Source organism: Trachemys scripta, chromosome 2 (genome assembly GCF_013100865.1).
Source record: "Trachemys scripta elegans isolate TJP31775 chromosome 2, CAS_Tse_1.0, whole genome shotgun sequence".
Lineage (NCBI taxonomy): Eukaryota > Metazoa > Chordata > Testudines > Emydidae > Trachemys > Trachemys scripta.
In genome coordinates, this window is record NC_048299.1 from 254,338,562 (window position 1) to 254,365,627 (window position 27,066).

Below are 27,066 nucleotides of genomic sequence, written 5' to 3' on the forward strand. Positions count from 1 at the left end.
ATCTTGAAGGCCTATTTGTTCATGTGAATGAGTTAAAATATTATTCTTATCCACATAAATTTCCTGAGGACAACAAAGAAGATAGGATACAATCCATGGAACAAGAACGAGGAGTACTTGTAATCAACAGACCTAAAAATCGCAATTCTCCAACAAAAAACCTCAAAAACAGACTCCAACGAGAAACTGCTCTCCATGTGTCAGTATATAATGCCTGCATCTGTAATTTTCACTCTGCATCTGAAGAAGTGAGGTTTTTACCCACGAAAGCTTATGCCCAAATAAATCTGTTACAATCCTTGTTGTTTTTGTAGGTTCAATCTGTTACACTATTTTAAATTTCTTATTTATAAAAATTCATTTTGAATATTTGAGTAAAAATCAAGAAGTTAGAGAAATTAGTTACAACACTATTCATTTCTTTAGTGTGAGAGATTAATAAACTCAAGTCCATTTGTTAAAGATATAGGATGACTGAATAGCAGTAATCCATGCCTTCTCCATGCTTAGAAGGGCACTGTCACAAACCTGAATGAGTTATTTTTACTACTGAGCCAATAAAATCTAGTAATATTTATCTTGATGCACATAAGCTTGTACAATTATCAAATATGTCTTTGTGGAATATCAGAATTTAAGGCATCCTATTGATTAAGTATCTTGACACATTGCATGGATTTAATATTTCCAGAAAAGTCATTTTGGAAAAGATGCATTCACCTCCCAACTAATTTAAAACTAATAATTAACATAGCAGCTTTGTGAGTGTAATTCTTATTTCTTATTATCCTCCAGTAAATGCTATTGTTTAGAACAGATGAATCATTAGTTCATTCATCTGAAACAAATTCTTACTTTGGCTATATAAATGGTTTAGATGAAATACATATTTGAATAACTCAAAGAATCCCTTTTCTTTTCTTCAGCTGGTATAGACAAAAACAACTTTCATTGGACAAATACAAAAGCAAAATGAAATGCCTCTCCATCCATGACCTGCTGTGATGGCAGTTTGGGGTGCAATCCAAACCAGTGAGGTGTTCTGTCAACACTAACCCTGTAAGCCTGGGTCCCTCCATATGTTTTGCTGTTGTAGCTCCAGCTGGCATGCTAACAACCAGCCTACAGGCATGCAGGTCACACACTGAAGTGTCTGTGTGCTTGCACAGCCCTGGTTCAGCCTGTCAATAGCCCCGTTCTGACTTCCAGCAGCCTTAGTTTCAATGAGAAGGGTGATCCCAACACAGCCCCAGTCCTGAATTTTCCCAAAAGATGCTCTGCAATGTCCAGCCCTGGACAGTTCAGAGAAATAATGTAATTGTTTTGTTCCTCTAAAGACACAAAATACATGACAGCTTATAAACTAAATATACTCTTCCATTTAAACAGCAATGGCTTGGTTTATAGTAAGAATAAAACAAATGTATTTACAATAGGACTTAGGTTAAATGACACCGAGTAAAATGTATAAAGATAGAGAGAGTTACAAGTAAAATAAAAGTGAAAACACGAAGCAAAAAATCTAAAGCTTAATCTAGCATGGTACAGTCTTTGCCTATGCCGGTTTCTCACCTATATTTAGGTTTCAGAGACTTCGACATTGCCTCCCAGCCATGATTGAAGGACCCATCTTTCCCAGCTTGCAAGAGATCTGTTCCCTTGCGTCTGTGTAGACATGGATGTCAAAGATGGCTTCTGTCCTTGCTTATATCTTCCAAAATTCAATAACCTTGGTTCAAGAGACAGGATGACCTCATGCTGTTCTTCCCTTCCCATTCCACTGTATGATTTCTATGTAAATGGGGTTTCCATTGTTTCTGATTCCACCATGCCTAATGTACATAGGAAACTGGTAGATAGCTGTGGCATTCCCTCCTGTCTGGGGAGTCTGTAAAGCCTAATATCAACATGTATTTATAATTCCTTATATAGCGTTAATACATAGATTTCTCAATTATATTAATCACCAACATGTCATTAGCTTTCAGAAAGGACCTCAGTCTATACACTTTGATCAAACAGTAATGTTATGTACAATCAGTTAATTCAGTTGCTTATCACTGGAGGTTCAGTCCCCTGTTTTTATAGAACAGTATACCTTTTAAATGGATTCTTCTGAAAAAGTTAAAATCTACCCTAAGCTCCTCTTTCCTGATGGGTGTAGATGAAACCATCCTGTCTCCTCCCCCATTTTTTAGTGTGAGGTTTGCCTCCCTTCTTGCTAACTTGATGGGTCTGTTTAGGTGATATGTAAATACATTCTTATTGTTTTTCAGAGTACTTCACCTCCCAGGTGGAGGAGACACATTCTTTTATTTAGTGCAGACCTGTTTACCAAATACTCCTGACATGAGTGATTTAAACACTCTATAGTAAAAATATATAGTATATATCCATAACTCTTAATACCCACTGCACACATATATCACTCCGGAATACTAATGGTCAGTGAGTTATTAGTTTTCAAATGGTACCTCCAAAGGCATATTTCCTATAAAGATTACTACAATAGTGTGCAGAGTATGAATACAGGGGTGTTTGCTGTCACACCTGCCAAGTCAGTTCCTTTCCTCTAGGATTACACAGCTCACAAATCCCAGGATGAACCAACTGAAATTAGGTTCAGGAAATTTGGCTGTGGAATGAGGCACCAGAGACAACTGGGCTGAGCCAAAAGTGTGATTCTACTGCATAATGCAAGACTGCCTTTTTTTAGTAAAGCTTTCTACTATAACCAAAAAACGTTTCAAAAACACACAAAGCAGAACTTACAAAAGCTTGAGTAGGCCAAAATATAAACCCTCTACATCACCATCATACTGATCTAATTCAGTTGCAGCACTTTTTATATTATGGTGATGGGTACTATAAAAAAAATGTTAAATCGGTTGCTAAAGCCAATATAACTGCAAGGGGTGGGGGACCCTGCATGCAAATCAAAATGCAGATTTGGAGCATTTTTGGAGCTTGGTGAGAACATTAATACTTTTTAGCAATAAAGTAAAAAAATAAATGGGACAAACCAAAACCTCAAATCTAAACACCTATAAACATAATTAGCATTAGAACTCAGACCAAAGTCCACGTTCTCAAATAATGGCTCATCTATATGTTGAGATTCCGAGATTGTCACTCTGTGTATCATTCTGAAGCCTAGAATGTCTGTTGAGTCAGTCTGAAGCGATGGAAACAGCTATACACATGTTAGAGAACTCTTTTTGTTAGAATATCACCAGCTTGAATTATCACTGGGATTCACAGTCTGTTACCATTCAGTTTTTCTCAGCCATTTTGACTTTACAAATTCCATCTGTGTGACAACCCAGACTTGCAGTAACAGTAGGCATGTTTCTATGCCATGTCAAGAGTCCTAAACCAGGATGCTATCAGAGTTAACTCAACCAATCATCATCCTTATTCTGAAGCTAATTTGAATGCAACAATTTAATTGACTGTATAAAGGAGAATAATAGACTGGAAGGGACCTCAATAGGTCATCTAATCAGGTCCCCTGCACTCAATAAAGGACTAGGTAATCACTAGACATTTCCTGATAGGTGTTTCTCTACTGTTCTTAAAACCCTCCAAAAATGGAGATCCCACAACCACAAGCTCCCTATGCAATTTGTTCCAGTGCTTAACTACCCAGACAGCTAGAAGTTTTTCCCCTAGTGTCTAACTTAAACCTCCCTTGCTGCAATTTAAGTCCATTGTTTCTTGACCTACCTTCAGAGGTTTTATGTACAAACTATACAAACTCATTTTTTCCCTATCTTTCCTCATAGGTCATGCTTTCTAGATCTTTTATCATGTTTATTGTTCTACTCTGGACTTTCTCCAATTTGTCCAAATCTTTCCTGAAATGCAGTGCTCAGATATGACACAATATCCCAGCTGAGGTCTTATCAGTGTGGAGTAGAGTCATAGGCACCGACTTCCCCTCTGTCCAGTGGGTGCACGACCCACCCTGCCCTCACCCCTGCCCCGCCTCTTCCCGCCCCAGCTCTGCCTCCTTCCTGACCCATTTCCACCCCCTTCCCCCAAGTCCCCGCCCCTGCCCTGCCTCTTCTCCGCCTTCTCCCTTGAGCACTCTGCATCCTTGCTCCTCCCCCTCCCTCCCAGAAAGTCCTAAGTGCCGCCAAACAGCTGTTAAGTGGTGGAGGGGTGGGAAGCGCAGGGAGAGAGAGGGAGGAGCGGGGATGCGGTGCACTCGGGGAGGGGGAGAAGGAGGCAAGTAGGACAGGGTGGGGGCATGGGGGGCTTGGCTGCCGGTGGGTGCGGAGCACCTGCTAATTTTTCCCCATGGGTGCTCCAGTCCCCGAACACCCACAGAGTCGGCGCCTACAAGTAGAGTGGAAGAATTACTTCTCGTGTCTTGCTTACAACACTCCTGCTAATACATCTCAGAACAGACATCAGCAACCTTTGGTATGCAGCTCGCCAGGACAACCCTCGGCCTGTGCTGCTTCCTGCAGCACCCATTGGCCTGGAGCAGCGAACAGGGGCCAGTGGAAGCCACGATCGGCTGAACCTGCGGATGTGGCAGGTAAACAAACTGTCCCGGCCTGCCAGGGGGCTTACCCTGGCGGGCCGCATGCCAAAGGTTGCTGATCCCTGGCTCAGAATGATGTTCACTTTTTTTGAAACCGTGTTACACCGATGACTCATATTTAGCTTGTGATCCAGTATGACTCCCAGATCCCTTTCCGCAGTACTCCTTCCTCGGCAGTCATTTCTCATTTTGTATGTGTGCAATTGATTGCTCCTTCCTAAGTGGAGTACTTTCCCTTTGTCATTATTGAATTCCATCCTATTTACTTCACACCATTTCTTCAGTTCATCCAGATCATTTTAAGTCTATCCTCCAAAGCACTTGCAACCCTGTGACATTGCACTCTATATGATTTTATGAAAATATGCTAATGAGTGTGAGTATAATGTAACTGGAATATGCTTCATGGTATCGTTACAAAGCTTATAATCTACTGAGTGTGGTCATCCTATTTGTATCATTCTTGTATCTGAAACTATAAATATGAAATATAACTCTGAGAGCCTATTGTAGTTATGCAAAGTGTGGGCCATTAATGGTGGTTTGGAATCTTGATGGCTCCCATCAACCAGGACAATTGACTGTGGATGGCTCTGTTTGCTTGCAGTCCTTCCTGTGAGTCAGGCTGGGAGGAATAAAGGCTTGGGGCCTCCCAGGACATGTGGTCATGTCACCTGAACTGGAATCCATCTTTAACCTGGTGTTTTTCCATTTAGAAGGAGGGGTGGAAACCCAGAGAGGGACAAAGGATTCCCACCTTGTTCAGAAGTATATAAGGGCGTGGAACAGAACAAAGGGGGCTGCAATCATGAGAAATCCCCTAGCTACCACCTGAGCTGGAACAAGGGCTGTGCCAGGGGAAAGGATTGTGCCCAGATTAGGAAGGCATCCAGTCTGTGATAAAAGCTTATTGAAACATCTCTGAGGGTGAGATTTTATCTGTATTCAAATTTCTTACTGTATTAGGTATAGGCTTGCATGTTTTATTTTATTTTACTTGGTAATTCACTTTGTTCTGTCTGTTATTACTTGGAACCACTTAAATCCTAGTTTTTGTATTTAATAAAATCACGTTTTTTTACTTATTAATTAACCCAGAGTATGTATTAATACCTGGGGAGGGGGCAAACAGCTGTGCATATCTCTCTATCAGTGTTATAGAGGGCGAACAATTTATGAGTTTATCCTATATAAGCTTTATACATGGTAAAACAGATTTATTTGGGGTTTGGACCCCATTGGGAACTGGGCATCTGGTTGTTGGAGACAGGAACACTTCTTAAGCTGTTTTCAGTTAAGCCGGCAGCTTTTGGGGGATGTGGTTCAGACTTGGACTTTGCAGCAGGCTAGCATGTCTGTCTCAAACAAGGCAAGTTTCTGGAGTCCCAAGCTGCCAGGGAAAACGGGCTCAGGGGTAGTCTCAGTACATCAATTGGCAGTGTCCAAGGGGTTTTCTGTGATCCAACCCATCACAGTGGCGTAGTCGAGCAGGATCTGTGCACAGCTGATTTTTTTGAGATATTGGTAGTGATTTTAAGTGAGTTTTGGGTGTGGTGGCTGGAGAACAGACAAAGTGGTTATTGGTTTGTTATTTTCTGTTTGCTTATTTTGGGTAAGGGAAGTAGGGACAGAAAAGTAAGCAAAATAAGTAAGAGTGAAGTTCAAAAGAAGCTAGAACTGCACAGGTTGCAAACTGCCCAGAAAGGCTGAACGCTGGGCGCTGGGAAAGTCTCTGTTAACTAAAAAACCCTTGAGTGTACGGGGAGATTTTGGCAAACCAGTAAAGTGCCTGAAACCACTATGGCTTATTGTTAAAGCAACCTCAGTATTAAGCAGTCTCAGCTTGACCAACGCAGGAGGGAGGGGACTTGGGGTGCCACAGAAAGGGCAGCTTGACTCCACGTCCTTCCTGATAAGAATTGTGTTGAAGTTGCTGATACACACATTTTAGGAGAACAGGATGTGCCCCAGGAATGTCTATTGGGGTCTCAAGGCTGCAAACTCTGGAAAAACACACACTTGGTTAATCAATAATCAGAAGGAACCTCTTGCTTGACCATTGAAACTGCTTACTTAACAAGTTTTCTTTAAGGGACATGTCAGTCTATTACTAATGTATAAATAAGGGGAAAAGGTTTGAGGTAGTTGGACTCTTTTTGGACTCTCCCTCTGGATACATCTTACGGTCCCCACCGGCAGACGGAAGATTTGGCCACCGGAAGCCTGCAGCTGTGTCACTCGAGAGCCACACTCAGCTTTGGTAATTATCAAGGGTTGGGGGTGTTTTACTAAACCTGTTGCAGATGTGTGTAAGTGCTTGAGACTAAGTAAAGTTTAGCTTTAAGTGAAAGCACTCTTGTGTTGTCCTGTTTGTGCCAGCCATCTATCGGTCGGACGGCCGTGTCTCCCCTGATTTATTTTCTGACACCACCTTGCACAGAGTAAAAGTTACCAAGAGCTTTGGGTTGAAAGAACCCTGGGTAAGACTGAGCTGAGTGCATCCCAGTTTCAGTGAACTGCAGAGGGAATGTGGCCCAACACAAGAAAGCAGGAAAATGAATACCAGTGAAGCAATTACTAAACTAGAGCTGGCTAGACTGGAAGCAGAAGAGAAGACAAAGGACCAGGAGTTTCAATTGAAACTCAAAGAAGCAGAGGCAACTGCACACAGAAGGGCTATGGAGGTAGAAACAGCCAGGGAGGAGGCTGCCTACAAGAGAGCTATGGAGGCAGAGTCAGCCACGGAGGAGGCTGCCCATAAAGGAGCCCTGGAGTTAAGAGACAGAGAAATACAGGCCCAGATTGAGGCCCAGAAGCATGAACTGGCTGTTATGGAGTGGAAGAGACAAAATCCTCCAGCTGCTGGCTCCACTGCCCCAAATATCCAGAAATGGGAGCGACTATGTCCACAGTATGATGAATCCAGTGATATTGCCGAATATTTCATCACCTTTTGAGAGACCATGCACCCTCCATGCAATCCCTGAAGATCAAAAAATGACCACATTAATAGCAAAATTGACTGGAAGAGCTCTGGACATATTCAATAAGATGCCTATTGATGATGCTTCAAACTACAGTAAATTTAAGGAACTGGTTTTGAAACAGTTTCAGATTAAACCTGAAACCTACAGGGTTAAATTCAGGAGTCTTAAAAGGGGATCTGAGTTGTGCAATGTGGCTTATGTAAATGAAATGAGAGATTTGGTAGATAAGTGGGTGAGGGGGAAAACCCCTGACAGCTTGGTATCATCTGCAAACTTTAAAGGTGTACCCTCTATGCCATTATCTAAATCATTTATGAAGATGTTGAACAGAGCCAGACCTAGGACTTATTCCTATGGGACCCGCCTCAATATGCCTTGGCTGTGAACCACTGATGACTACTCTCTGGGAATGGTTTTTCAACCAGTTATGCAACCACCATAAGTGCTGCATCTAAGCTATATTTCCCGAGTTTGTTTATGAAAAGGTCATGCAAGACACTAACAAAAGCATTACTGAAGTCAAGATATACCACATTTACCACTTCCCCCTTATCCACCAGGCTTGTTACTCTGTCAAAGAAAGCTATGAGGTTGGTTAATATGATTTGTTCTTGACAACTTCATGTTGACTGAAACTTATCACTGTATTATCATCTAGGTGTTTTCAAATTGATTGCTTGATTATTTGCTCTATTATCTTTCCGGGTACTGAAGTTATGCTGACTGGTCTGTAATTCCCTCAGTGATCCTTTTTATAGATTGGCACTATATTTGTCCTCTTCCAGTCCTCTGGAATATTTCCTGTTTTCCATGAGTTTTCAAAGATAATCGCTAATGACTCAGCTATCTGCTCAGAGACAGATTGATTACTTGACCCAATGGCTAAAGTACAAAACCATCCACACAACAACATAACTAGCACACATAATTAGAAACGCACATATCCCTCATTTGCCACCCACACAAATCAATACAAATGTTGAGCTATTAAAAGAACGGGCAGCACACCACCAAAGAACAGACAGAGTCAGTCATTTTTGTGTATTCTCATGACTAGAAGAGAAATGATAGTCCAGGTTTGCAAGGACCATCCAGCCAACTGGCAGAGGGGCAAACAGGCGTGGGAAATCTTGGACCTGACTCCCTGGAGGGACGCAAGAAAGAAGCTGACAGAGGCAGCAACCATGTTTCATTGGGACTGAAGCACAACAGGAATTGTTAGAACAGAAGCTACAGCTGGGGAGGGACAGAGTGCAGCCAGATAATCATGTTCCACCTTCCCATGTCAAAAAAATCTTACAATTCACACAAGTTTTTAAAGGAGACTGCAGAATAGATGCAAGTGCTGCATTATTTCCCATATGTTTTGATGTGTGGTAGAACTTTTTGTGAAATTGCAAATACCACCAAGTTAGATAGGCATTTTAGCTATAACTAATTTAAAAAGTGGGCTGTAGTCCACGAAAGCTTATGCTCTAATACATTTGTTAGTCTCTAAGGTGCCACAAGTACTCCTGTTCTTCTTTTTGTATTAAAAAGCTATTTTAAATTATTACAAATAAGTAACAGAACCAGAAAAAGTAATGTAAAAACAACAACCAACCAACCAAACACAAATCCATTAAAAACACTGTTAATAGACAGTAATGGTGCAACTGTAATGGTGCAGCATAATCAGTCATTCCCCATTGTCAGAATTGCATACTCAGTTAGGGAGAAAAACAAAGATCAAGTTTAGTGAGGGCTACAAATATATTTTTTTTCATTCTTAACACAAATATAGTAACAGGGAAAGCACTGAGATAAATCCTATACCCTTGAAGATTGTATCTATGTACACTGAGTATATAGCACTTACATCTCAGTTAATCAACAAAGACAAGGTTACTGGAAAGAGGAATGCTTCATGTCCAAGGGAATATAATGGAGGGGAAAGGTGATAAATGAGTATCATTACTAACCATTTGGGATCAGTCCTGAGTTGTGCTCAATAAACGCTGGGTGTAGCTGAGAGGGCATATCTAAAAAAACGCTACTTGCAGCTCCCTGATCACAAGGCTGGTTCTCCAGTGGTTCTTTTACTGGCATAATGCAGAGCAGCTCTAGGCTGTTCTACTGTACACTGGTCTACTGTGGTTTGTCGCTAGCCTTTCAAATGTGGCTCATGTTTAGGTCAAACTTATTTGCTCTGAAACTTAAAAACATATTATAGCAACTAGAAGAAGGTTTCCAATCCCTAAAAAATTATTACAAAAATACATTGAAAAATTTAATCTCCTGTAGAAGTCACCCTATCCTGACTTCTTCATAGGCATCTGCTCACTTGGCATACATGTCAAGCATTGAACCAGTGAATGAAATACTCCCCAGTTGTGAGATACATTCTGCATATATAATATCTGCCAGTCCGTTCCTATATACCTAGGAGATTCACATATAAGAGAAAAGTGATATGAAATGTCCTCATGATACTTCCTTAAATTATACAGTCAGCATCTGAGCAACACAAAGTTGACCATGAACTTGAAAAAGAAAACAGTATACAGTAGTTATGTAGCTTATGCACATCAGCATTCTCCTGAGCACTTAAATTGAATATTGATACAAACTGTATTATGGAAAGCAGGTAGAATAACAATTCTTGCTTTCTTCTATAGTTTATAATGATGGTAAAGAGATATTAACCATCTACCAAATATTGGTATGCATTGTAGTTTTAATAGTCTAATTCTATGCCTTTTCTCTGTATTAAAAATACAAACAAAAATAAATGCAACAATCTGTCCTCATCCAAGAAGTGGAATAATATAATGCTACAAGCCATAGATTCAACCCTCAGTTCACAAATCCTAATCTTTAGCAAAACCTTCCTTCCTCAAAAGACTCATAAGACCTGGGACTCAAATACTTCTCTGAAGCTCAAGAAATCTTAGCTGTTTGAAATCAAAGGGGAACAAATCCCAAAATTAATCGAATACTGAATTTACATGCCTAAATTTTATCACCACCTATACCGTATATTGAAAATGTATATACACAAAGCCATACCCTGGTATATATTGTCACATTTTAGAGGAAAGTTACTTTGTACTTTTATTATTTTTTTTTTACTTTTCTTATAGATATTCTTTTTCATATCTCTGCCTACAGCCAGGTTCACACTGTAAATTCTTCAGAGCATGGAACAGGTTTTCCCACTTCTATCATAATGGGGCATCACCTGAAGACAAAGACCTAGTCCTTAGGAATGTGGTAACATCAAACCTAGGATATCTGCATGACCAATGGCTTACACAAGAAAAATATATTAAAAATGACTAAAATATGAAACATAGTTTGGTGATTCACACCATTATGTATACATTATAATGGTTTTTAAGTACAACATCTGTTTCAAAACGGTCTTCTCATTGTTTGAATCACGTTACCATACCATCCACCTGCATAAAGCAGCAAGAGGTTCTGAAGACTCTGATCTGCAGAATCCTTCTTTACTCTCTAAGCTCCAGGAGTAACTTCTATCCTCTTTGTAGGCCAGTCATTGGAATAGGACTTGACATACATCCTCCCAGTGAGTACTGGTGAGCAGTAGAATATTGGTGATTAGGAATCGTGGATTCTATCCATGTCTCTGGGAGGTGAGTGTGGTTTATAATACAAGATATGACAAACCAAACTGGTTTAATCACTCCAAAAGGAAGTGAAGTGTATTCTATGAATCAGCACAAGAGCAGCAACACAGTGGTCAAAGGGTTAATTACAAAGTATTTTAGATTTCTTGCAAAAGGAGTACAAAGACAAGTGAGACAATCTAGTGAAAACTTGCTGATTTTTAAACTCTTCTTATTCTATCTGTTTCATTTTTTTTTTCATTCAACTTTCATGAAATGTTCAAATAGTGCTCAAAGTTCATATTCTATGTTTTGGTTTTGCCATGTCAATGATTTAAAAAAAAATAGAAACGAAAGGTTTAAAGCTCCGGTTAAGCTGAACTCTGTAACACAACCCTTAACTATGGAGTCACAACCAGCACCTCCATCATTTCTAACCCAAACTTCCCCATTTCACCTTGATCTGCTAGTTTGCCTCATCCATTGGTTGCATCTTGGTTTATTTATTTATTAAAAACTCTCTGGGCGATGACAGCCATTTATTATATATGTTTGTAGAGCACATAGCACAAGGGGGTTCCACCTGGTTTTACTCCAATATAAACGTATAATAAAATAACTAACAATTTTACTGTAAGGGATCTCCGAGGAGATAGAGAACAACCAGGAGAGAGATTGGCCAGACTTTCCTTTAATAATAAGATAGCAATTCTCTCCAGTACCAATGCTGATTTCTGATACCTTGAAGATGGAAGGGTGCCCAGAGTGTGGCTTGAGTTTGTGTTGTCCAAGCTCAAGCCTCCTGAACAAATAAAAGCTCAAACATATCTGGTTTGCCAGTCTTCTTGTTCACCCGCTAGCTGAAAGCAGAGTGATAGGTAGGTGCAATTTCAGCATTGAATATTAATAGATCTAGGTTTCGGCAGAGTAAATCTCCCTTCTAATTTACATAACCAGCTGTAGCAAGCTGAACAGATGTGATAAAAGTAAGCAGCTATCTATAATGAGCTTGTTTTTCGTTCTTCACATTTCAAAGAGCTTCCTTCCACATATTAGACAAGATGTATAAAAATACATAACTATATTATTCACATCATCCTCCTAATAAAAATATTCTGTAAATAAATCAGCAATACTTTTGGGAACACTTAGGTGTTCCTAAGAAGTTCTCCCATCCATGCATTCAGACTAGCCCTGCTTGGCTCCTTTACTGCATCAGCTGCTGAATGTCTACTGCTTTGAAGAGAGGATTTATTCCATCTCAGTCCCCTATATGTTTCTCCAGTCTAGAAAGCCCTTGATGGAACTAGAATTAACTGTCTTATGGTTCTTGGTGATCATCTTGAAATCTTCTCTCTGGCTAAAAGTCTGACTACACATGGGCCTTATTCTGCTCTTACTTCTGCTGATTTAACTGTAATGTAATACCATCACCATAAATGTATTTACTTCTGATTAACATCATTGTGAGAGCAAAATCGAGTCCTTTGAGTGTTGCAGGAGATAGACATCAATATATAGACATCAATCGCGGCTCTCACTGGCCTCAGTTCACTGCTGCAGGCCAATGGGAGCTGCAGGAAGAGGCGCTGGCCAAGGGATGTGCTGGCTGCTGCTTCCCACCGCCCCCTTTGGCCTAGAGTGGCAAACCGCAGCCAGTGGGAGCCGCGATCGGTCAAACCTGTGGATGTGGCAGGTAAACAAACTGGCCCGGCCTAAGGTTGCCGATTCCTGCTTTAGATGCTTGAATAGTGTATGGGCCTCTTTTGAGATGTATATTTACAAACATTTTTCATTCAAATGCAAACATCTAATGTAATAACTCTCTAATATCATTGCTATGTAAATAGAAAGATTTTGTATCTACCAATATGGAGTCAAATGATCTTGCAATAACTGTTTACCAGTGTAAGAAGCCATTTGAATATAGAATATTTATATGAATTGGGGAATTAGTTATCTAGCAATGCTTAAGCAGTTTCCTTACCAATCTCAGAAAGATAAGAGCATCTCTCCAAAGACTATTAATAACATGAGACAATGCTGTCTCAGATGTAAGTTTAAAGTTAAAGACCCTCTTTAAGAATTAGTTAAATTTTAAAAAATTGAGAACTGGAAAAACTTTTATATCTGGCGTAGGGATATGTGGGCCCATTTTAAGCAGATTTTCAATTACTATGAAACCCCAATGGAACTTGAGGGATAGCTCAGAAAATGGATTGAATAAAAGAAGACAAAGTTAAAACTTGTACTTTAAAGATGCTCTGAGAAGTTTACGCCAGAAGAACAAAGGCAATTAGAAACCACTGCATATGCATAAACAGATTACATATTCATGAGCTCAAGATAGTACTAAGACCAATTCACAAAGGTGCTGAGAAAATGAAATAATAACAGCTGTAAATTTTTAATCCAGCCACGCCTGAAATGTGTGTTTTCTTCCTTCCATTAAATTGGAGAAAACAGATGGATATAAAGTCTCTCTGAACTGAACAAGCTTCACTCCCTGCTCACATCTATCACACCTCTCTCAGCCTGTCTCCACAGGAAAGACAGCTAAGAACAAAGCAAACATAGAACAGCATCAAGAAGCAACATGGCAACATCACCAAGAAATCACAATGTATTGGTGAGATAAAGTTGTAGACTACTGCCAGGGAACTAGATTTAAATTCTTCTTGAAATGATTTAAAGTAATATTAAAATACTATTGTAATGTAAGATATTGCAGGCTTCTCCTCTTAAACACCACATTGTTTTTAGACAGCTGGAGAGCAGACATATGCTAAGATTGTAAACAGAGGGAATCAATGCTAATTACGTCGGATATAAGATCCTTAATATTCATTAATTTGCCAATCTCAAGACTACTCAATGAATGGTTTTCTTTGACTAATTTAAATACTTTGTTTCATAGGGATTAGTTAAGCTTACTCACCTTTATTCACCATTTATAAAGTGTTTTAGTTATTCATGATATACCAAATAAGATTCACCTACCCTTAATTGAATATCCTTTGACCATCTATGAACTGTTTTAGTATCTGTAACATTGAAACAGGACTCATTACTACTTGGGGGAATAATAAACTTTGGCCATAACTTACTAGGAGAAGAGTGACCTCCAAAAGGTCTCACTCTCAAACGCGTAATCTCTGTTAAAAGCCCTCCACAGAGAAACATACAGAAAAGATTGTAACTAAAGAACCAATCCATGCAACAAACCTCGATGCCAACTCTGCCCTCATATCTACACCAGCAACACCATCACAGGGCCTAACAGATCAGCTACAACATCACCGGCTCATTCACCTGCACGTCCACCAATGTTATATATGCCATCATGTGCCAGCAATGCCCCTCTGCTATGTACATTGGCCAAACTGGACAGTCACTACGCAAGAGGATAAATGGACACAAGTCAAATATCAGGAATGGCAATGTCCCAGCCCTATGCTCTGTCATGGCGTCCGGATGGCCAATTGTCAGTCAGAAGGTCACATCGGTGTCGTGGGCAGCACCTTGGTGCTGTGTGCAGCGCCTTGGTGTTGTGTGCAACACATTGGGGCCGTGTGACCATTCTCAAACCCTCTGCCTGGTCAATTGTAGGTCACATTGTGCTACAATTCCAGCGGGCCGTGTGCATAAGCCTCGTGTGCCGTGTGCAGTGCCTGTTACGTAGGGGGCACCAGCTCGGAGCCTGGTTGGTGTAGGAGCAGGGAACCAATTAGATGCTAGCACGTGCAAGGGTCTTCGAACAAAACTATGTCTCTGGTCTAAATCAGCAGGAGTGTCCATGTGTTAGCTGAAAGGCCTGATCACCCTTTCAGCCAGGATCTCCGCCAGATTTAGCGAGCTCATGTCGTGTAATTTCGGGTTCCATCTCATCATGTCCTTGGTGTCTGTACTGCTGGTCAGCTGAGCCTGGAGTGTGGTATGCATGTATTGATTTTTGTAGATATTCTGTTGGTTAGGCCCTTTTTCTTTATTACTTGGTACCAAATCTCTTGTACAGTGTATAGAGAGCAAATTGTTACAGTTTATTCAGTTTTGTATGCTTGTTCTGTTTTTTGGTAAATAGTTGGTTGTAGATTCCTTGTTGTTAAATGTATATAGCTGGTTTTATATTACTGCTCTGGTAATATTTCTGGTTGGTTACTTGTTTGAATTTGTATTGTTGGTTGGTAAAAGTGCTCCTCCCCAGCCCAAGTTGTGATTTTTTTCCCATTAATAAACGGCCACCTGTTTTTGAATTGCAATCTGCCTCTGTCTCAATTTTCCCCCTTCCACTTGATCCTCATTTGAACCCGTATTGGTCTTGGACAGGCAATATACAAAAACCTGTAGGAGAACACTTCAACCTCCCTGGCCACACAATAGCAGATGTAAAGGTAGCCATCTTACAGCAAAAAAACTTCAGGACCAGACTCCAAAGAGAAACTGCTGAGCTCCAGTTCATTTGCAAATTTGACACCATCAGATCAGGATTAAACAAAGACTGTGAATGGCTAGCCAACTACAAAAGCAGTTTCTCCTCGCTTGGTGTTCACATCTCAACTGCTAGCAGAGCACCTCACCCTCCCTGATTGAACTAACCTCGTTATCTCCATACTGATTTATACCTGCCTCTGGAAATTTCCATTACTTGCATCTGAAGAAGTGAGGTTCTTACCCACGAAAGCTTATGCTCCCAATACTTCTGTTAGTCTTAAAGGTGCCCCAGGACCCTCTGTTGCTTTTTAAAGTAATCATTGTTTATTGTTTACATTCTGTTAAGTTTTTAATTAAGTTTTTCCCCCCTTTCCTTAATAATAAAATAGCTGTTGGTAATTCTGATTATGTCGCTTGTTTTAAATTGACATGTTTTTGAAAGCAGTGTTTCTCAAAGGACCCACCAATGGGTTGCAGGAAGGTTTTAGACCTCAATCTGCTTAGTATCATGGCAAACACATTAAAAAATCCACCAAAAAACAAACTTAAAAAACATTTTAACCTGTTATTTAATATACAGAAAAGAAGGAAAAACCAGTGAAAACCGGGGGCGGTTAGTTTTAATAGAAGATGTGTAGCTAAATCCTCTGCATTGCTTTAAAAATCTCAACCAGAATATGCCTCAGAGGTTCCTTAAAAAACCGCACAACTCTCTATTCAACAGTGCTGAAGTATATAAACCAAGAAAAGCAAATGTTATTCTTTAATGCAACTAATTATAATAACAAAGCCAACTTAGTTCTCCTTCCCTCCTTATTGAGAGAGTTTCTTGTGAAGTTCTGCCACTTAATCAGCTATCCAAGCCTAGGTTATTACCTTTGAAAGTGTGAACTGAATTTGAAAATACAACAGACTCTATTGAAGCAACTCTAGCATCGCATGGCTTTTAAACTGACTGCAGATTCCAGGTTCAATGAACTGTCTAAAATGGAAAATATGTGTCGGGTGACATTGTTTACTCTATGTTTGGTCCAGCTGCCAGAATAAAAGTCATACCCGTATCTTCCATAGAATACAAGAATAAATCTTTTAAAGTCTATTCTCATAAACAAATTGTTGCTGGGCTCTTATCCTCCGATTCCATCTCCTTCTGCAGAGCAATTCCAAGTGCCACATCAGACTACCTACAAAATACTGGAAAAGCACCTCACATGCAAACTGACTTAAAAATTGCAGTATTGTGTGTTCTAGTAAGACATTTATGGACATACTTAAGGGTGTGAAAGCATGGGCCTTTTATCATCGTCCAGGACCGAAGCAGAACAACTGAAACAAATTTCTCTCTCTACTGTTACTAGAAACTGAAAAGCCACCAGTGGCCAAATCTGGCAAAAAAATGCAATATTTTTACTTCTGTTACCAACAACATTGCAAATATTACAGGCAAGTTGTGAGTGGATAAAAAGAACACTGTATTTTGCAATAAATGTACAACATGTAATACCCCTATTGAATTTGGATAATGCCCCAGTTATACATGTGCCTATTAGGCTTCTAGGTAGGAAAAAAGGGTATGATTTAAATAATAGGCTCCACATCAGCCACTGAGAGTGAAACAATTTTTTTTCTGCTGACATGCTATATAAAAATATGCTTACACTTTCGCATTGTGCTGTGTACAATATGTTTTACTGTTTCAGTAAAACAAAACCCTATTCATTCATTCTCTTAGGCTATTTGATCTGAACTTTATTTATTTATTTATGAATAATTAGATTATTTTAAAATGCAAATATCAACCTAATTGTGAAATGCAGAGCATGCAAATTAAATCATGCTAGTCAGCAAAATAAAACAAAATCTTAAATTTCTGAATTTTAATTGTAATCAGTGCTGGATTGCGTATTAAACAATTAGAGATCATTACACCATTTTGAAATATCAGTGGGAGAGTGTCAGAGATGATGAGTCTTCTGTGTTTACAAAAGACTCTGCCCGTGGCATGCTGTGTGCTTTTGTGAACCATTTATCTTCTAGCTTAAGCCTGTCATAGTATGAAATATTGCAGCTGTGATTCTGCATGACAGAATAATGAAACATCGAAAAAAGGCTACACTGCAGTGATTTTTCCATAGAAACTTAGCCATGAGAAGTTGAAAAACTGCACATGAAATAGCTTTTCTTTTCAGTCCATCAAAAACTTTTTTTAAATCTAATACTCTGGTTAAAAGACCTGTTGTTTCTTTCTACAGATTCAATACACTATTGCATTGCTGCTCTTTGTTTCTATATTGATATTGGTTTAAATGACTTTACATTATACTATATTAGAACACATTATATGTGGTGGGAATGTACAATTGTCCTTGTAGCATTCTGAATTGTGCATGTTTCCATTCAAAGTCTCTCTCTCTCTTGTGTGTACATATAATATATATGTATGTATGTATAATATATAAATCCCTACAGCACCATATGGAAGACTATCATATATGTTCCAACACTCTCTGGGAGAAGAAGAGTTACAAATACGTTCAATATAATGAAAAAAATATGCCTTGCCATTCTCCTTGGTACCTGACTCAGAAATATTTTGTGTCAGCAATATGGTTTGAATACTCCTCCACTGTCTACAAAGCTGATCTGGACACCTTGCTTTGCATCTTGCTTTGTCATACTCCCTGTCAAATCTTTGGGCAGTCATGCAGCTCCTTCAGAATTTAAAAGGAAGATGTGTGGCTAGGACCAACTCAATATTTAATAAGAGTGGACCAACTCAATATTTAATATGTGCCCCGTATAGAGATAGCCTAAGATGGCATTCAAATCCATATTAAGTTTAGGTGGGAATTTGCATTCAAGATTAAATCAGAGTTAGTGCTGAGAATTGAGAGCACCAAGATCTTTTATGAATTAATCTTGCAGTGAGTGATCCCTATACATTCTGTTCAAAGTACTTTGTCACCCTCAATGATGAGGACTACTGTATTAATGTAAGGTATTGTATACCTGATACTAGACACAAAATATATACAATGATGCATAATCAATTTTCAACATAAAACTTCAAATACTTTTAATTAAAAATATATAGCAACCCTTTTCTGCAATTCCTTTTGAGTGCAGTTTGACAAATTAGAGAGGTTAGCCAGTTGATCAAACACATTAATAACACAAGTGACCAAGCTGTGGAAACTATATCTAAAATTTGGAAGTGTTTTTTTTTTTTTTTAAATAAAATGGGACCAAACAATTTATATGTCAGCATCAGTGTGATAAACTAACTAATAAGTATCAACTTTGAATTGTGACAGGTACTGCAGGAGACAGAAATTCCAATTTATCTAGACAGTTTTTGCTAGATCTAAAGTATAATCTTAAAATGGACAGGAATAAATCTATAGCGGTGCAAATGTGCTTTCGACTACAATGCAAGTTCCAGATTCTCTGAGGTTTGTGCACATAAGTCTTGGGCTGATGCAGGCCAGCATGGGACTTCCTCTCACTTCGCCCCACAGGCAACAATTCCATCCTTAGAGCAGGCCACCTACAGAGTCATAGAATTGTAGGACTGGAAGGACCTTGAGAGGTCATCTAGTCCAGTCCCCTTCAGTCTCTACATTCACTCAATCCCAACTCCCTTCACACTCATACATCTTTTTTTCTTAAGAAGCTCTAACTTTTACTTTCAGAAATCCTGTAGAGTATTCAGTATATTGCATCCCCCTTCTGTCTCAGTTGTCTTCAGACAGTAGCATGATATTCTCTCCCCAACCCAAGTCTTTTGGAGTAAACCCACTTTTTCCAAAGGCTGAGGTCTTCAAAATATTCTAAGGCAGCTAGAAACCCTGTAATGGGGCCAAAGTACCATCCGTGCTCCAGCTGCTAGTTTTTTTTATTCACTGTATTATTTTTTCTGCTACTAGAATTCTCTTATAAACATGGAGAAACTTTAATAAAGACACTATAGACTGCAGTAGGGTGTATTTTTAGTATAGTCCATAATTTCTATACTATAATAGTACCCCCTATAGCACACACAAAAGTATGTTTATTCTAGATAAACCTAAGTTTGAGAGACAAACCAGAAAATCATGACATTTAAAAGTTAAGATAAATAATTTCCCTGCATTGTTTAGTCATGGTAAACAACATTAAATGGAAACACCACATTATATATCAACCTATAATCATTGCACAGGTAATTGTATCAATTCAATATGGAACATAATTAAATGCCAGATCATATTTTGGATAACCAAAAATCACATTTGTTTTTTACTGCTTCCTATTTAGAAGCTCAATAGCGTATTACACTTGATTATTATTACTGATAATTAATTATGTATTATTATTATTTGTACAACTTATTCTTCAGACTTTCTTAAAATACCCACCTCAATATGCTGCTATTCCTCCTGATTATGATAAATTCACAAGACAAAAATATAGGATTTTTTCTGGTACAAAAATCATTTAAAAAAAATAGTAATGAGAAACAAATTGTTACAACTGAGAAACTCCTTTTATCTCTACAATTAACCAAACACCACTCGCTCCTCCTTTCTCACAGCCCATTTTCTTCTTATCTTAATGCAGGTAGAAACTGTTTTGATAAAGTGTTTAAATAACCTCCAACTCTTCATCTAGGGAACTACAAAATACATGACATACTATTAAAGAATTTCATTATTATCTCATCTTCTATTTTAAGCCCTTCCCTATTTGAACACATCCTTGAAATGGTTACACATAAAATGCCACTGTCTTCTATTGAAAATTTAAAGCATATACCTATTGTTACAGCATGCCTTAGGAAATAGAGTCTTATGGTAGTACTGTAGATTCTACATGCTTTCAATACCATGGGACTGGAGAAAGTTAAGATGGAATTGGTGTTGACTGAACAGTATGACATAAGCATAAAGCCAAGACTATAAATATTTTGAGGGAATATTTGTTATATTTATCCATCCTACAGCTCTTTACTCCTCTTCTCTATTTATTTGGAAAGAATGAACAATAAGGACACTCATTTTCTGCCATTTCCCCGAAAACCTGATATAGCAGGATACACAGCTAATGGGAGAAAGGCAGTTGCTTCTCTTTGCTTCTTCAAAACTGGGTGTCTGTTGAGATTTGCAGGAACTGTTTGCAAGGAATTTGATTTGGAACTTCGACTAACTACTAATTAGACATCAAATCAGAATGTGATGATAATTTCAGTCACTAGCAGCCTTGCCCAAATTTGATCTAATGACTCAGAAATCAATAATAGTCTGAGATATCTAGTCCCCAGTTCAATGACTGGACATAATGTTGTGTTTGGTAGAACCTCGATACAATATTCTGTCATTTAGCTTCCCTTTTGTTTTGCACAAACTGTCATTCTATCTTTCACACAGTGAAATCATTTCCTTACTCTTATGGTAGCACGTTGGGAGAAAGAAGCTCTAAGCCAACAGGGGAGAGTTCTTCTGTCAGTTTAATAACTCTACATCCATGGAGGCTGTAGCTATGTCAGCAGTAGGAGCTCTCACGCTGACGTAGTGCTGTCTACAAAGGGGTGGATTCATCACATCCCTGAGCGAAGTAGTTTTACTGAAGTAAGTATATAATGTCTACCAAACTTTAGTTATATTTCTGTATCATATTTTATCTCTCTACCTCCTAACCAATCTTTCCACTGATCTTTCTTTTCAATAGTGTGGTATACCAGAAGCTTTCCATCCTGTATGTTAACTCTTTGGTTATCAGACACTGCAAAATCAATCTTTCATGTGACCAACTCCAATAAAGTTAAAGGCTGAAATCCTCACTCTCTCTGCAGCCACTTTATGTCATGTACAGGCCCTGGGTGATTTAAAGAGGCACTAAAAGGCCTGGATCCAGCTTCTGGAGGATTCCTCTGGTGTAGAAACTGCAGAAGATAGCTGTAAGGTTGCCCACTGTGGACCTCTTCACAAACCCTCACACGGGGTCATGTTGGGGGTGGGGATGCTGGGCACAGTACTGCAGAGAGTCTGGGCAGTGCTGCAACTGAGAGGCAGGTAGAGATAGGCTGCTGTAATCAGACAGGGCCCCATAAGTGCCTATATTACACCTGGGACTACAGAGCTGCCCAGGATTGGGAGGTTCAATAGTGCTTAATGACACCATAACCCTCCCCCCACCATCTTGCGCTGTCAGTTCTGTGCTGCATGTCCTTGAGGTTCAACACAAAATCACTACCAAAGAGTCATACTAACTTGCATAAGTGCTAAATTTGGCCCATTATTTTGAGAATAACATATCTATATTACATCAGCATTTATAATGGATTAAAAATAAATCACTAATATTTTCGAAAAGATGTTATTTTTACAAATATTGTGACCCATATATGTATGAATAAATGAACTACAGATCAGAATGCATGACAGAAAATTACTGATTGTCAAAACTCTAACCAGCACTAGCAGTTTACAATAGTTTATTTTAAGTGCACTGTATATATTTTCAACACATAAATAATTACAAAATCCTTCCAAAGAGATAAATAGTGCAGAAGTAATTACAAGTATGAAAGAAACAATTACAAAATGAGACATCCTACTTACCAAACTCCTTGGGAACAGCAATAGAGTAAACACAGTTGTGACCAACGCTGTAGTTTTTTGGGTAATTTGGTGATAATACCGTGCCTTCAGAGCCTGTCGACCGGCTCCCACATGGTGCTAGAAAGTACAAATGTATAGTATTGAATTATGTAACATTCAAAGGGTGATCAACTTAAACGTGTCTAACACTCATTTAATTTGCTGCATGCTGTTATAATGTACTGCAGTAAATTATCCTAATGTTTACACTAGATTTAATTTGTGTATTATAAGCCCACACCTGGATGATGAGTGCCTTCAACTCCTTTATATGTCAGTTGTATTGAGAGCTGTCTGCTGTTTGAATCATTTTGTTTCTATATCACTTATCAACAGTCTTAAGATAACAATCTTCTGTATATGCAGCATGCTCTTATTCATTCCATTGAATGCTATTATTCATTTCTCAGATATTTGACAATCTCTTAAAGGGGCAGTTTATGTAGTCTTTACATCAGTGAGCATTTATTCCAATAATCCCACAATGCAAAAACAAAGTATAGAACAATTCAAATTATTTATCAAGTAGTCAAGTTGAGACTTGACTTGATATTGACTGCAGGGAGCTACACTGATTTACATTAGTTGAAAGGCTGGCCCCTTGTTTCCAAATATATCTCGCTAATAACATTAATATTTAAACACATTAACAACAAGCTAATCAACTTATGTTTGTAGATTTCTAAAACTGGCAATACAAGTTTTCATTTAATATATGTAATTCATATTTGTCAAGTCAGACATAAATTCTCCAAATGCTATGTAAACAGAGTTTCAGAAGCAATTATATAAAACAATAAAAATCCACTATGAAGTAATGCCCTATGTATATTTCAAGCAGTTTAACTAGGGCTTGCTTCTTATATATGTACAAAATAAAACCCACTTTAAACTAGTCTAATGGGATTGTACACTTAAACCATTGCATCTTTTCCTTAAAAGAAACTTCTAATGACTCTGCAAAATACTTAATATGTGCCTTTTTAAGGTAGAGTTTACCAAATATTGAAAATACTAATGCTATTTATTTTTGTGGTAGGTTGTCAGAGCATAGTAATCTCTTTTGCACTCTGACATTTAAGAACAACAAATCCTTACTTCCATGACCCTTTCTTTTCAAAGTGTCTAATTCTTTTTCTTCCATAAAATTAAATATGAGGTGCAGAACAAAATTCATCATTCAAAATAAATGTGTATGAATGTATTATTCCCACTTCCATTCCTAAAAAATTATTAGTTTAGCTCTCACTAGTTTATTTTAAATTATTCTAAGCTTAGTTCTCACACAATTTTAAGGATGAGAATTCACCCCGTAATAGTGAACTCTGTAATCATTCATGCCTCCATGATCTATACTGTGGTTTTTTTAGTAAATTGTCCCTAACTTGGATTCGTCTGAAGTTCATCCAGAGTTGCAGAACATGGCAGCCTAAGGGCATGGCTACACTTGCTGATGTGAGTTAAATCCGTCTTCATAGAGCGCAGTAGGGAAAGCGCTGCAGTCTGTCCACACTGACAGCTTTAAGCGCACTGGCATGGCCACATTTGTGGCACTTGCAGTGGCATTGGGAGCAGTGCATTGTGGGTAGCTATCCCAGCATGCAAGTGACCGCAACGTGCTTTTCAAATGGGGGCAGGGGTGGAGTGTGACAGGGAGTGTGTTGTGTATATGTGGGGGGGGAGAGACAGTGGGTTTTGGGGTGCTGAGAGTGTGTCAGCATGCTGTCTTGTAAGTTCAGACCCCCACCTCTCTCTCACTCACTCAAAGCACACAGTAAATATTTGCTTTTTCTTGAGCTGATAAGCAGCCGGCTTCTCCGAAATGGAGCTTTGAAAAGGCATTTCCGCATTCCTGCCGCCGATTTCACAACAATGACAAGAGTGGCCACTTGACTTAAGGGGATTATGGGATGTTTCCGGAGGCTGATCACAGCGCAGTAACGCAACACCTCATTCACACTGGTGTCAAGGCGCTCCAGCGGGGGCGCAGCAAACATTATTCCACTCGCCAAGGTGGAGTACCAGCAGCACTGTAGCTGCGGAGTCAAAGCGCTCTACGTGCCTTGCCAGTCTGGACAGGGAGTGTGCTAGGGCGCCCGGGGCTGCTTTATTCTGTCTCACCCCATGATACGAAAGAATAACAGACTATAACAAATTAACTATAATGGTTCTTTAACATAGCACTAGCCTCGTTACTGCAGTTTACTCATAGATTCATAAACTTTAAGGGCAGGAGGGACCATTGTGATAATCTAATCTGACTTCCTGCACGTGGCAGGCCACAAAACCTCACTCACCCACTCCTGTAATAGACCCATAATGTCCGGCAGAATTAGTGAAGTCCTCCAACTGTGATTTAAAGACTTCAAATTACAGAAAATCCACCATTTACTCCTGTTCAAACCAGCAAGTAACCCAGGCCCCATGCTTTAGAGCAGTGATTTTCAACCAGGGGTACATGTACCCCTGGGGGTTTGCACAGGTCTTCCACGGGGTACATCAACTCACATAGATATTTGCCTAGTTTTACAACAGCATACATAAAAATCACTAGCAAAGTCAGTACAAACTAAAATTTGATACAAACTCTGACTTGTTTATACTGCTCTATATATTATACACTGAAAAGTAAGTACAATATTTATATCCCAATTGACTTGTTTTCTAATTATATGGTAAAAATGAGAAAGTAGGCAATTTTTCAGTAATAGTGTGCTGTGACACTTTTGTATTTCTATGTCTGATTTTGTAATCAAGCAGTTTTTATGTGAGGTGAAATTTGTACATAAGACAAATCAGACCCCTGAAAGGGGTACAGTAATCTGGAAAGGTTGAGAGCCACTGATTTAGAGTAAGGCGAACCCCACCCTCCCCATGGGGTCTCTGCCAATCTGACCTGAGGGAAAATTCCTTCCCAACCCCAAATATGATGATCAGTTAGCCCCTGAGCATGTCAGCAAGACCCATCAATCAGACACCTGGGAAAAAATTCACTGTAGCAACTCAGAGCCCTCCCCATCTAGTGTTCCATCTCCAGCCGTTGAGGATATTTGCTGTGATGGGTTGGATCACAGAAACCCCCTTGGGAGCTGCCACCCGATGTGCAAAGACTACCCCTGCTTCTGTTTTCCCTGCCAGCTCAGGACTCCAGCACCCTGTCTTGCTGAGCCAGACACTCCCGTCTGACTCCAGCCACAGACCCAGGGTCTGAATCACTCGTTCCAAAGCTGCAAGTTTACCTGAAAACAGCTCACAGTAGTGTGCTTGTCTTTAGCACTCAGATGCCCAACTCCCAATGGGGTCTAAACCCAGATAAATCCGTTTTACCCTGCATAAAGCTTATGCAGGGCAAACTCATAAATTGTTCGCCCTCTATAACACTGATAGAGAGATATGCACAGTTGTTTGCTCCCCCAGGTATTAATACATACTCTGAGTGAATTACTAAATAGAAAGTGATTTTATTAAATACAGACAGTAGGATTTAAGTGGTTCAAAGTAGTAACAGACAGAACAAAGTAAGTCACCAAGCAAAATAAAATGCGCAAATCTATGCCTAATCAAACTGAATACAGATAATCTCACCCTCAGAGATGCTTCAGTAAGTTTTTCTCAGACTGGACATCTTCCAGGCCTGGGCACAATTCTTTCCCCTGGTACAGCTCTTGTTGCAGCTCAGGTGGTAGCTAGGGGATTCTTCATGATGGCTCCTCCCCCTCTCTGTTCTCTTCCCCCCTTTATATATCTTTTGCATAAGGTGGGAACTCTTTGTCTCTCTGGTTTTCCACCCCCCCTCACTGGAAAAGCACCAGGTTAAAGATGGATTCCAGTTCAGGTGACATGATCACATGTCACTGCAAGACTTCATTACTCACTTGCCAGCACACACATATACAGGAAGATTCACAGGTAAATACAGCCATCTGCAGACAATGGGAGTCATCAAGATTCCAAACCATCATTAATGGTCCACGCTTTACACAATTACAATAGGCCCTCAGAGTTACATTTTATATTTCTAGTTTTAGATACAAGAGTGGTACATTTATACAAATCATATGATCATACTCAGTAGATTATAAGCTTTGTAATGATACCTTACAAGAGACCTTTTGCATGAGGCATATCTCAGTTACGTTACATTCACTTATTACCGTATTTTCTCTAAAACTATCTCAGTTATATTATATTGACTTATTTATAAAACCATATAGACTGCACAACGTCATCCATCAATCAGACACCTGGGAAAAAATTCACTGTAGCAACTCAGAGCCCTCCCCATCTAGTGTTCCATCTCCAGCCGTTGAGGATATTTGCAACTAGCAGACACAGATGGGCCACATACCAGTGCAGGCAATCTCATCATATCATCCCCTCCATAAACTTATCAAGCTCAATCTTGAAAACTTTCAGGTTTTTTGCTCCCCTTGGAAGACTGTTCCACAACTTCACTCTTCTGATGGTTAGAAACCTTTGTCTAATTTCAAGCCTAAACTTGTTGATAGCCAGTTCTGTTATTACAGATATTCAAATAAAGAAAGTGTTTCTCTGTCTACAGAACTGTCCCTAATAGGTAACAAAGTGTAATATTTCTCATTCAAATAACCTTTCTTTTAAAATATGAATTATTTCAAGGATTTTAAAGTCAAATTTACTGCAAGTATGTCATATATCTTTTGAATTCATTTGACAGTAATTTGCATCTCATAAATTAGTGATATTTGTATCTAGTCAAGTAACCTAATGGGGAATTGAGAGTTGTATATCCTTGGACAGATGACTAGGGAGGAGTACAAAAATATTGCTCGAGCATGCAGGGGCGTAATCGGAAGGCTAAAGCACAA

General features: G+C 39.1%; 1 protein-coding gene across 1 annotated transcript in view; it reads right to left on the reverse strand.

The window, feature by feature from the left end:
* The window catches only part of CSMD3 (CUB and Sushi multiple domains 3), a 1,107,808-nt gene that overhangs the window by 191,618 nt on the left and 889,124 nt on the right, over nt 1-27,066 (reverse strand). The window contains exon 32 of the mRNA XM_034759587.1: nt 22,181-22,297. Coding sequence (XP_034615478.1) covers nt 22,181-22,297 — 117 coding nt within the window. The remainder of the gene's footprint in view (nt 1-22,180; nt 22,298-27,066) is intronic.